General features: G+C 51.1%; 1 protein-coding gene across 2 annotated transcripts in view; it reads right to left on the bottom strand.

Annotated features, from left to right (window-relative positions):
• Nucleotides 1-13,357, bottom strand: part of LOC144947765 (protein Hook homolog 3-like) — an 82,424-nt gene that overhangs the window by 38,542 nt on the left and 30,525 nt on the right. For both annotated transcript variants that reach the window (XM_078877125.1, XM_078877126.1), the window contains exons 9-12: nucleotides 10,671-10,825; nucleotides 10,066-10,206; nucleotides 5,354-5,555; nucleotides 3,908-4,018 (exon numbers count right to left, since the gene is read on the bottom strand). In XM_078877125.1, coding sequence (XP_078733251.1) covers nucleotides 3,908-4,018; nucleotides 5,354-5,555; nucleotides 10,066-10,206; nucleotides 10,671-10,825 — 609 coding nt within the window. The remainder of the gene's footprint in view (nucleotides 1-3,907; nucleotides 4,019-5,353; nucleotides 5,556-10,065; nucleotides 10,207-10,670; nucleotides 10,826-13,357) is intronic.

Below are 13,357 nucleotides of genomic sequence, written 5' to 3'. Positions count from 1 at the left end.
GGGTGCATGCACGGGGAAAACTGGCGACGTGTTCGCACGTGGGCAGCCATTTTGCGCGCATGCGGGGTATGGCGACGAGGCGCTTTGCGCAAGGGGACGCCATTTGGAGTGCGCGCGTGATATTGCGAGAACGCGCTTGGCGAAGGGGGCCGCCATTTTGAGCGCGCGGGAAAAACCTCGGTGGGGCAAATATTCCATCTGTTTATGCCTGCCATTGTTGATTGGGTGATGCACGAGTTGTGGTCACATCGGCCTATGGCTGATGTCTGACCTGAGAGCCCGGAGGCGAAACCTCCGTGGTATGTCTCAAACTAATGGGCCGTGTGCTCATATGGCTCGGGGAGTCATGGTTCAGTTGTGCGGTGGCAGACCGAACCTGGTGTGCCGGGGGCTCACGGGATTTGCAGTAGAGGTTTTGTTACGTGCCAGCGAATGGGGTGACCTGGCTAGCATGGAGCAGGGATTCTCTATGCGGGTCCTCCAGCGGGAAGGGCCGCGGACTTGTTCCGCTCTGCGTTAGGGCGAGTTAAACGTTACCGCTGGGGAGCGTGGCTCTCTCCACGCGAGGGTGTGCGACTGGGGGTTTTGTTGAGAGTGACCGTGGGTACATGCTGTGTACGTGCGATGTCTGTGCTGGTCCTCAAGGGAGGACTGCTGGTGGGCAAGAGCAGGAATTTATTTTTTTGTAGTTGTTGTTGTTGTTTAGCAGCCGGGCCGGCTGCGAGCTATGTGGGAGGGGGTAATGTAGTGGTGATATGCGCTGGCGGTAAGGATCGTGTGGCAGCGCGTGGTGATTGGCTGTGTGTGTTGGTGACGCGCGCTGACAGTGAGGGATCATAGGTCAGCGCGGGGTCATGGGTTATGAGGTGGTGATTGGCTGTGTGTGGGTGACGCGCGCTGACAGCGAAGGGATCGTGTGGCAGCGCGTGGTGATTGGTCAACTAAGGTGGGTGCTCACGTCGCGGTCCGCATAGGCTCCGTCTCCTGGGAGCGGAGGCTATATAAGGCGGTGCGCGCAGGCGCGCGGGGAGTTGGTGACCAGTGAAGCCAGAAGACGGAGGAGGAAGAGATAGGGCCCTGAGACACCTAGTCCCGCTGTCCTTGTGAGGACCGGGGCCCTGTGTGGCTCAGAGGCGGGACCTTGGGACCCGGGGCCGGACGTCCGTGTGAGGGCCGGGCCGCGGGACCCAGAGGTCGTGACCCACGCCCAAGCTGGGGTGGGTCTGTAGGTTCCACGGATGCTACGGGGCTGGAGTGCCCGTGAGCGTGTAGCAGGAACGTGTAGCGTGAGCTGTAGTGACCACACGTGTCGAGTGGAACGTGTAGCATGAGCTGTAGTGACCACACGTGTCGAGTGGAACGTGTAGCGTGAGCTGTAGTGACCACACGTGTCGAGTGGAACGTGTAGCGTGAGAAATAGTGACCACACGTGTTATTGTGGCAAGACAAGTGTTAATAAAGTGTGCTACCCGTCAAGTGGTTTCCCGCCGTAGTTTACTATACTTCATTAGCATCGTCTCCGTGGGCTCACGCCTGGCCAATAGATTTATAACACCTCACGCAATTACTGCCGATTCCCCCCATGACCGACTTACCTACCGCACTGCCACCGATCTCGTCTGATCGCACAAATGAAGCAACTTTGAGCTCCGAAGGTGCTCAGACGGATGACCGCCAACGCCGTGCGTGCTAGGTTGTCACAGACGTCAGCGGGGCTGCACAGCGTCAGCAGAGGGCAGTGCAGCAAAATCCATTGCCGTACTGCACTTCTACGCTCTCACGTCTGCAACGGCCCGTCGTGACAGCGTTTGGTGTTGATGTGTCTGGTCTGGAGTCTAATAGGGAGTCTAATGTGAGTGATCACTGGACATAAAACTGCTTCTAAACCCAGGGTGTTGCGCACGAGGTTAGTTGACCTCTAAATTGTCCATTGTTCAATCTTTGACGGTGCCCTTCATAAGGCAGCATCTGCCACCTTTGTGCCATTGTTTATCCAGACAACTTCCATCTCTCCTCCCAACTCCCAACTTTGCAGGGCCTCCAGACTCTGCGCAGCAACATCTCCCACATCCGCCTCCGCTGGCGCTACACTGCTGCTCTACAACTTCATCGCAACTCACCTCGATTACGCAAACTCCTCTGTGACCTCCCAGAATCCCTCTCCAGAAAATTCCCAAGTAATTAGAATGTCACCTAGCTCTTAAATTGTACCCGCAATTGAGTTTGTGTCACCCCAATCACCACAATACCTCCACTGTCTCTGAATATAATGAAGCTAAACTAAACCAAAACTAGTAGTTTTATTTCAGCAGGTAAGGCGCACTGAATTATATAGCTCTTTTTTAGAAGCGACCTAACTATCACAAATGATAGCCCAATGAAGTGGAAATTTATAGCAGCCAAATACTCTAAATGCATGTCTCTAAATTTGTAGGTAAATAAACTATTTAAAAATACTTTTTTTAAAAACACGCTTTAATGAAATGTACTGTCCAAGCTGCCCCTCCCCCTGCCCCCTTCCCCCATCGCCCCTCCCCTCCTTCCACATCCCCCATCCCTCGGCGTGGCTCCCCGAGGCTTGCTGTAACGTAAGGGACCGTGGTGATTTACAGCCAACGTGAGTTGAGCGTGGACAATTCGAGCCGTAAACGTGGACAATTAGAGTCGTAAAAAAGATTGTTTAAAAATATATATTTTTAATTTTCAATGATAGAATTTAATATTGTCATCAGTATGACATACCTATACCAAGTTTGCAGTCGATACGACATTGGGAATACGGTTGAAATTGAGTTACAAGATTTTAGGATACGACAACACACAGAGTAAGTTAAATAAAAGTGTGTAAAATCAGGAGGATTCAGAGAAAAATCCACACGACCAAGGGAAGAACACGCAAACTCCAATTATATAGGAGTCAGGGTCGGAATGGGACCTATGACCTCTTGTATACCAGACGAGGTTGCTAACATCTCGCCACCACTGCTCTGTGATTTTAAGATTCTATTCAGTTTTACCTCCATCATTCCTTTTTAACACAGCTTGCTTTCTTTCCTCTCTCTCTCTATTGCCATGCTCTCGTACTCCTACCCATTGCTACTACACCAACCAAGGACCCCGAGTTAAGGCCTCAGTAAAACCGGTTCAGTCAGTGGTACTCTTCTCTGCTGCCCGCACCGATGGAACTCCCCGCATCATCCCCAGGGTGATTCACCAAGTGGACTCCCTACCCCTCTTTTAAATCCGGGATGCAGGCCAAGTGTTTTAACCATTACAGCAGACAGCATTCCCAGCAGGGGCAAGTACCTGCTAGCACCACGAGACCCTGCTGAATGTGAATGTCACTCACCTCGTGCAAGCACGTGGGAAGGGTGAGATGCTTAAGAGTCGATGGAGAGAAAAACGTTATCCAATAGATGTTAGCGCTCGTATTGGAAGAAGGCTAGAGCAGATTATGTCAAACTCTATCGAGGTCTACTCCAGGTAACTGCATTGAAAGGCTGGAATGTCTGATTCCTCCAAAAGGGCACACAGTGTGTGTGGTGGAAAATAATTTAGGCAGAGTAGATTAAAAAAACATCCACCTTGAAGTGTGCAGTGTCAATACAACCCAGTTGTGCAATTTAATAAAACGAAATGATTAGCTGCTGTTTGTGAATCCACTGCTGGACAGCTTGGGGAAGTATACTCAAACACCGTGAACGCATGGAGGGAGGAGGGGCCTCCAGTTGTTTGTACTTTACTCGCAGACCAAACAACCGCCACCTTTGCAAAATCTGCCGTTTAAATCCCCCAGAGCTCCCGCAAGGCTTGCCCTTAAATGTCTGGCACCCAATGACATCTAGACTATCTCGTAAGTGACGGTGTTGATGGGAGGCAGTGGTGGTGGGTGGTGCGATGGTGTCACCTCTTTCTCCTTGGTGAGCGCGTCGCTTCGCTCCTGCAGCCGCTTGTGCTCAAACTCGAGTCGATCGGCGCGGCGGCTCTCCTCGGAAAGCCGCGCATGCAGCTCCTGCACCTGCACCCGGCAACAACATTACCATCATCACCACCACCACCACCACGGACATCATTACATACAAATATCTCACATGTAGCCTTGACAGGCTTTTGGGACAAGTGCTGTTAGTGAGCACCTATGAAGGGCGGCACGGCACACAGTGGGGTGGGTGGCCAGCACCACGCCCGACTGCCTTGGCGTCTCCAGTGGTGATGTTTACACACCGCACCAGGCACTCATTTGAGACCGAGTCAGCCTAGGGGAGGCCCAGGACCAATTCAGATAATCGTCACTAGTGGGGGCTGTAAGTGGGAAATTACTAGGATCACTGGCTTCGAAACAAAGCTCCGGCCTTCTGTTACCACCTTACAGAGGCACATATATCACAGAGTGCGGTAACAAGGATGGCAGCGTAGCGGTAACACTCGCACCTCACAGCAATAAGAGCCTGGGCTCAATTTCCGACTCGGGTGCCTTTTTGCATGCAGTATGTATGTTCTCCTCCTTGTTGTTCATAGATATTCTTTGAGATTTCCATTTTTTTCTCATTGCTAAGCTCACACACAATATAACTGGTATTGGTCAATCAATGGTGAAGAATTACCAGCAAATTACTCAATTGAGATTATGCAAAGCAGCAACATCGCCCCCTTTTTGCGAAAACCTGGCTGGACCCTCCTGACAAAGTCTTCACTCAGTGAGGCTTCCCTGCGTAAACAAGTGTAGTAATAGCCATAATAAACACCCGATACACCTCAATTACAAACGCCAGGCTGCAGATATTCCTACACCGATTCCCTCGCTTTCACTGCCCTCACCAAAACCCACAGCGGAGCAGCCGTGCAGCTGGTGTTAGCATCGTCTCCGTGGGCTCTCGCCTGGCCAATAGATTTATAACACCTCACGCAATTACTGCCGATCCCCCCCATGACCGACTTACCTACCGCACTGCCACCGATCTCGTCTGATCGCACAAATGAAGCAACTTTGAGCTCCGAAGGTGCTCAGACATTTAAGTGGGAAATTACTAGGATCACTGGCTTCGTAGCACAGTGCTCTCCCAACCATCAACATCACCACCATTATCGATATCACCACGACCATCATATTATCAACACTGATTCAACCTCACAGTTATGACTGTCACGACTGGTGCAGTGACGCGGCCCAGCGGTGGCGCGTTCACCTCTTGTTGGAGAATTCAGTGGTCTCCCCCCCCACCCCCCCGATTAATACCGCTGATGATCTTGTGCCGTCCGCTTCAGAGTGGACAATAACAATGCCATGACGACATTTGTAGAAGAGGAAACGACTGCGTGCAGGCATCGTGGTCCGAGACGACGTTGCGGGCACCTGCTGCTTGTAGGCATGCAGCTGCGCACGTGCCGCGTTGGCCCTTCGCAGCTCCTCCTCGAGCGCCAGCGTGTTGTGCAGCTGCTGCGAGCTGCGCTCCTCCAGCAGTCGCACCTGGCGCCGCACATCGCCCAGGTCGTCAAGCTTGCGCCGGTACGACTCAACAGCCGCCTCGAGCCTCGCCGCGCGGTCCGAAGAGTGCCTGCACACACACACACACGTACATGAATATGCACACACACACATATGCGCCCACGCACACACGTGCAAACAAAAACAAAGATCCCCCGTATAGCCTTAACAGACTGTTAGGGCAAGTGCTGTTAGCAAGCACCTATGAAAGCTGAAACGACACAGAATGGATTGGGTAGCCAGCACCAAGCCTGGCCGCCTCTGTTTCCCTAGTGCTGATGTTTACACACCGCACCAGGTACTCAGTTGAGTCTGAGTCGACCTAGGGGTTGCCCAGGACCGGTTCAGATAATCGTCATTGGTGTTGGCCGTGAGCGGAAATCGAACCCAGTTCGCCAGGTTCGTAGTGCAGCACGCTAACCGCTATACCACCGCTGCCCACTACAACAAAAACAACAACCGTCATACGCCACTAAGTGGTGGTGACGTCACCACGATGCTTGTGCCAGGCTATGTGCACTTTGAGGCCACGTGAAGTGTCGAACGCCCACTGGCAGGAGGTCACCGGGCAGACCCAGATGCCACAGGTCGACTAACTGAAACGACTGGCTGATGCACCACCTGTGCCCCCTACTGTGCCAACTTGCTGTGCTCTAGCCATCCGGCACTCCGCTCATTGTTGAGCGTCGCTCCTCCGCCCTCCGTTGTTGTTGGAGGGCGACGCCTCCAACTGCCCAGTAGTGTCCTTCATGAGCCTCCTCCACAGAGGCCGATCTTGATACTGCTGGTACCAGTCATCGGCAAGTCCACCGAGCTCCACATCCTCACGTACATCACTCCATCTCTTCTCTAGCCCATACCACGCCGGTTTAGCCCCCTCGATCTGGCCGAACAAAAGCTGTTTAAGCATGCGGTGGCTGGGAATGCGGGCTACATGACCCAGCCAATGCAACCTTGCCTGCCGGAGGAACTCACCGATGGGATGTTGTCCAGATCTTTCAAGGATTTGTGAGCTCCTCACACAATCCAGCCTGGTTAAACCCAGGATGGATCGTAGGCAGGCCAGCCTAAATGTTTCTAACCGGCGAAGATGTTTCATGAGGGGGGGTCCACGTTTCGCAAGCGTAGAGAAGGGAGGGAATGACTGTGGCCGAGAAGACCTGAAGCTTCGTGCGGAGCGACAGACCAGGTAGCTTCCACACAGCGTTATGCAACCGATGAAAAGATAATGCTGCTCGATTGATTTTGAGTGAGACCTTTGCTGTTAAACCGGAGCCGGTCATGAGCACACTGCCCAGGTATGGGAAACTCTCCACAACTGCCCTATCACCAATTGGGAGTTGTGGGGGTGGAGTGTCTGATGGTACAAAATACCCAGGCAGATGCTTAGTTTTGGTGGGGATGATAGTGGAAAGCTCCAAGTTCATCAGCAGTGCCTCCACTCCTCTGAGTGAGCAGCAATTACCAGATCATCGGCATACATAACATGGTTGAGCAATAGGGAGCCATCCCTTGATCGCACCCAGGCATCGATCAGCCTCCCATTGTATCTGTACCAGATAGAAATTCCTCCGGTACAGCTATTGAAGGCTTCACGAACTACGTGGTCGAAATAGATGTGAATGTGGGAGCCAGAGGACATCCCTGTCGCACCCCAAGGTGTACAAAAAATGGCTCTGACTCCCAGCCACGTAGTTTTACCTGGGCCCACTCACCATCATGAAGGTCCTTAATGATCGTGAGCAGAGGGTCAGGGACTCCAAAAGCACAAAGAACAACCCAGAGCCCAGGCCTACTGATGGTATCATAGGCCTTGACCAGGTCAATAAAGCAGAGCTGTAGGTCTTGTTGGAATTTCCTACACCTCTGCTGTAGCAGACGGACAGAAAATATGGCATCTGTGCAGGAAAGCCCTTTCCTGAAACCGCATTGGAGCTCCGCAAGCCTCTCTTCAGCATGCCTAGCAAGGCGATGTTGAATAATCCTTGCCAGGATCTTTACCGGCATACTGAGGAATGAGATGCCCCTGTAGTTGTTAAAGTCTGTGCGGTCCCCCTTCTTAAAGAGGGGGACCACCAGGGCATCCTTCCAATCCTGCTGAACCCGTCCAGTGGTCCAGACTGTTGTTATGATGTCATTTAGGGCAGTCTGTGCAGAAACGCCACCCTCCCACAGCATTTCATCTCTGCCTGGTGCCTTTCCTGGTCTCAGACACTGGATTGCCTTCAGTACTTCCTCAACAGATGGCGCCTCAGCCAGCCACTCACAGGGAGTGACTTCTTCTTCCAATATTTGAGGCACCGCAGCCTCGGCAGTGTCATCCTCACTTTGTCCCACGATATTTTCCAGACTGAAGGATTTACCCTCCCCCAGGACCTCGCAGAAATGCTCAGCAAATCTGCAAACCTGTTCCTGGGGGTCGGAGATTGGATCACCGTTCTTTCCCCTAATGATGGTAATAGGTGTATCGCTGCAGGTTGCTTTGATGGAATTAAAGAGCGATTTGTGATCGCGGGTCCACCACCCATCATTGCAGTGCCTCACTAGCTGAGACCATGCCACGAAGGGTTTCAATGGGGTCCTGGGAGTACACCCACCACCGGAGTGGAAGAATGGCAAGCGCATCTTACAGATGACAAGTCGATGGTCAGTGGGCAGATCAGCTCTACGGTAGGTCCTGGTGTCAAGCGCATGGGCCCGCATCTGCTGTTCCATCACTACGTAGTCCAGCAGATGTTCTTGCTTGGACCCGGCATGTATCCATGATGTTGTGTGGATGTGCCGATGCCGGAACAGCGTGTTGGTAATTACAAGCCCATGGGCTGCACAAAAATCGAGCAGCCTCCTGCCATTGTTATTGAGCTGATCTGGCCCATGCCTTCCAATCACTCCAGACCAGGTACCAGCATCATGACCAACTCGGGCATTGAAGTCACCCAACAAGAGGACTCTATCCCGAGGGGCCACTTTAGCTAGCACCTGTGACAGGAGGTCATAGAAAGCATCCGACTCATCGGCCTTGCCTGCATCCCTCCACGGATGTTCGTCTTCGGTGGGGGCATAAGTAACCACGACCACCACTTCTCACCTCTGGTTGATGGGAAGACGAGCCCAAAGTTGCCTGGGGCTTACAGCTTCCCACACCTCACCACCACGCTCCCATGCCCCCTTCATTCTTTTGTTCATAAGAAGAGCCACTCCCTGTTGTTTGGCAGTCTCCTGCCTTGAGAAGAGGACTGTCCACCCCTCATGGTGGCAGGAGCCAGAGCCAGTCCACCGGACCTCCTGAATACCACAGAGATCCAGGCGGTACCGGTCCAGCTCCTGACAGAGGAGTGGCAGCCTCCGCAGTGAGCGTTCGAACATTCCACGTGGCCACACGTAGTGGTTTTTTGTTGTTTCTGGATGAGCCCCGAGGGTAAAGATTCAGTCTGCTGGCTCCGCCAAATGTGGTTTGGCCAGGAGACATCATAGACGCCTGTCCCCCCGGGTCCTCCGGCACAAGATTATTAATTAAAATTTTCAGTCGTGTTTTAGTGGTAATTAATTGAAGGTGGAGGGATTACCAGCCCCTCGCACCCGTCCAGAGCCCCCATTTGGCCGCTGTAGTGGTTACAAACGCCATGAGGGGAAAGCCAATCTAAATTGAACCCTCCACCCCACGGCACTGCCCACCATAGCTTTGCCGTCCGGCACCACAAGGAGGTAGGGGGTTGTTTTTGTCCACTACACACACGTGCGCACAAACATGCGCTCACGCACAAACATGTGCTCACGCACAAGCACACCCGCCACACAGCCGTCACGTGCGCAACATTATGGTCATGTTAACGTGGCAGGTTTTTAAGATTTAAGTGCACTTTTGAGGTTGGTGGGTGAGATGATGAGAAAATACAGTAATTGTCGGGAAATCACGTAGGCTTTTGCGACCAATATCAACCATAATAGAGGTTTTTTGGGTTAAATCGCGTAAATATGTGTCGTTAAAACCCGCCACCACTAGTAAGGGTTGTCACGTAAACAGAACGTGCCAATTCGTCACTAGTACAGCACGCCGGTGTGTTGGAGAGCCAACACACCGGTTGGCTGTATCGGGTGGTGGCGGGTTTTAACGACACATTTATATATTTATGGGATCTAACCCAAAAAAACATCTATTATGAATTTTAGGAAAGTCAACACTTGCCCCTGCCATAGGAGTGTGGAATTTCCACCACTGGCTCAGGGATGAATACAGGAGATGAGCACTGCCTCGTTGTCCAATTGAGCAGCAAATAACTTTTGACTGTGTTTTCAGTAAAACCAATCGGGGGCCAGAACAGATAATCTGGACGATGGAGGAGATGCATCCGGTAACAGGTGGGATTCACTGATGGGTGGGTGAGTATGTGAGTAAGCAGAGGCAGATAGGTAATGTAGCCAGGGGGAAATGCATGCAAGTGGGTACACTGATAGGTGGACAAATATACACACACAGTGGGACACTCAGGCAGACAGGTGCTCTCCACGTTCTATGATCAGTGCATTGTGAACGCTGCAGAGTTTTCAAACTTGTTTTAAATAATACGACGGTGGAAGACCTGAGCACATCCATCTCATCCTTGAGCGCCTGCGCCTCCTCAGCCAGGCTCGTCAGCTGCTGGTTCTTCTGCTCCAGCACCGAAACATGGCGCTCCAGCTCCTCGCAGCGCAGGCGGAACTCGTCTCGGCTGCCCTCCAGCCTAGACCAACGAGAGGCCCGGCACGCAGCAGGGGTCACGCTCTGCAGGCGGGCGGGCAAAGTGTGGCCCACCATCTCCCAGGCAGGGTTCGGGACGGTGGAAGCAACGGGCATGGCCAGCGAAATCTGACCGAGGCTGCGACAGCGCACGAGGCCAGGTGGCTCAGTGTGAGAAAGAGTTCAAATCCTGGTTGGGAGTTAACTCAGCCCGTCGTCCCTCTGGAGGTTAACAAAAATGTGCACCATTTTGCGGGGAAGTCAACAGCAGTCATCCTATGGAGACTCGCCCCCATCATGGCAATGCAGAAATTCTACCACCGGCTCAGGGCTGAAAAAACGAGAGATGAGAAGCAGCTCAATGCTTATTTGAGTAGGAGATGACTGACTGTAAATAGCTTACATCTCGCGAGTCATGTTAAGGTGCAGACTTCGATCAGGTTTGTGTTCGGCACAACTAAGTCTCACCGGAACAGCTCTTCGTGGAAGGCCTCCAGCTGCTGGCTCCGCACCACGGGAGGCCGCACGGCCTCCTCCTCCAGGGCTCCCCATTGGCCGCTCTGCTCGCGGAGCAGCTTGTTCTCAGCCAGGACCTTCCCCCGGTCGTCCTGAAGGCTCTCCAGCTAAAACGCAGGAGGGGGGGGGGGGGTGGCAGTGGTAAAAGCTCGAAAGCGGAGCAGAATGACAAACATGGGCCCAATACATCATGGGACCTCCTTTGCCAGTACCAAAATATAATACGTTTTCCCCTTTTTTCTGGCAACAAAACTGAAACCTTTTTACAAGGAATCATGTCTGCATTAACCACAAAACTTGTGGTCAGAATGCAAATAAAAAATATACTCTGATGATATATGCATTGTCCTTGAAACTGATTGGTCCACACCAGAGAGAGTTTTCTTTTGAGCCTCGTCTCAAACGGTGTTAGACCAGAGGAGGCCAAAATGCGTACAGCTCAAAGACAATGCACTATCAGAGTAATGAGAGCTCGGGGCGAGCATCTACATCAGGGGTGGGGAACGTCCGGCCCACGGGCCGTATAAGGCCCGCAAAATCATTTAATCTGGCCCTGCCAAGGCAACTGCAGGCGGGACTCGAAATTCAATAAATCTAGGAGCAAACCTGGAAAAGCAGTTGCGAGTGGCAACATCATCAATACCAGCTAACATCACACGCCTCATCAAAGAGAAGCAGTTCCAGCCATCACATTAGGGGTGAGTTAATTAAATGTTTGACCAAATATAACAGGCAAATTTTTAAGTTGATAATTGTGTATGGCCCGCGAATTATGTTATAAATATCCAAATGGCCTTTGTCAGAAAAAAGGTTCCCCACCTCTGATCTACATCATGGTACTTCCTTTGCCAGTACCAAAATATAAGAATAGGTTTTCCCCCTTTTTTCTGGAAACAAAACTGAAACCTTTTTACTAGAAATCATGTCTGCATTAACCACAATACTTGTGGTTAGAATGCAAACAAAAAACATACTCTGATAATATATGCATTTTCCTTGAAACTGATTGGTCCACTTTTTATACCCAGGGCAATTATTAAAGGAGGATTGGAATCAAAACAATGAGGCGGTAAACAATCTGAATATAACACCGTTAGAAGAGCTGAAGTTCTTATACAATTGGCGACACAGCTGCATGACCCTTTGGTAATAGGTATATGCACATGGCCACTAACTATGCAGACTGTCTGGGACCAGGCTACACAGACCGGTGTGTGGCTATGGGCATCTTGGTACACTGTATGTGTATATGTTGCCTTTCTTTCGCACCATATGTAGCCAACCATGCTAATCGGAGGTGTGAGGGAAGACCAAACTAAACAGAAAACACAGTTCTAAAGAAGTGGCACTGTGGCTACATGTGGCTGCGCAGCAGACAGCCATGCCGTCATACCGTTGAGGACTGTCCCTTATGGCGGACAGACGGTGGGGTAAGAAGGCCGACTGATCTGAGTGACGTAGTGAAGATCAAGTAGTTGAGTGACTTGGATATCAAACTTCAATTACAAATGTAAGAACAAGAAGCATGCAAATGTGTCTCACAGAGAGAGGTATCACTCACTGGATCTTGCCAGCTCTGACATGAATCAGAAACACTGCCAAAGAAAATGGAACAAAATCTGAAAAGTGCACAAAACGTGGCTAGATGCAAGCTGGGAATGACACGAAGTGACAGATCGAGGAACAAATGCAAATCCGACATCTTACAATGACCATTTCCTTCACCGTTAGAGCAGGCCACATTATCAGAAGCTATGGACTAGTAACTGAGAGGTACAAGTTATAGGAAAGTGAACATTTCTGGAATTTAAATGTTGCAAGAAAGCACTGCAGAAGGATTCATGACGAGGCGGATAAGATGGTGCTGCTCGTACGCAGGACTGAGGTCGGGCCATCGAGACAAATATCGCAGTGACACTCTGCAGTCTGTGTGGGAGCTTAAGAGCCGACATGAGCTCGGAGGAGACTACAAAGGCAGGGATTGGATGCAGACTGTGCTAAAGCTAAGGGTTCTCGCAGAAGGAAGCGACGTCCGAGTGTGGCAGCATCGAGAGTACCAAAGATAATAATTAATATATTTTTTAGTCAGATCCCATGAGTAAAATACATGTCATACATCGTCCTCCACCCAACACAGCCAATCGACAACATTTCACAATCGTGAATTGTTAAATGTTGTGGATTGCTCTCCAATACACCAATGTGCTGTAGCACTAATACACTACCACGTTTGTTCTCGTGTCTTTATGAATTGGCTGTGTTGGGTGGAGGAGGGGTGCATGATAGAGTAAATATTACTTACATGATCTAACCCAAAAATCAATTACCAATCATATTGGTCGTGAAAGCCAATGTGACTTTGATATCTAAACCGAAGTAATTCTTCATGACATCATTCAACCTGTTAAGTGGGCTTGGCCAGGACACGTCGCGAGTGGGGATGATGGGACAATGGGCAAGAGTAATAGTGGAGCAGCAGCCAAGGCATGGAACAAGAGGGCATCGACCAGGAGATGGAAGCGATGAAATCAGTTTATGGACGGATGCTATGTGAATTGTTACATCGCAGGATCGTGAGAGGTGGCGGTGGTGTGGGGAGGCCTTCATCCAGCAGTGGATAGACTTTGGTTGCTTATATT

Source organism: Lampetra fluviatilis, chromosome 46 (genome assembly GCF_964198595.1).
Source record: "Lampetra fluviatilis chromosome 46, kcLamFluv1.1, whole genome shotgun sequence".
NCBI classification, from domain to species: domain Eukaryota; kingdom Metazoa; phylum Chordata; class Hyperoartia; order Petromyzontiformes; family Petromyzontidae; genus Lampetra; species Lampetra fluviatilis.
This window is presented reverse-complemented; position numbering and strand designations above follow the sequence as displayed.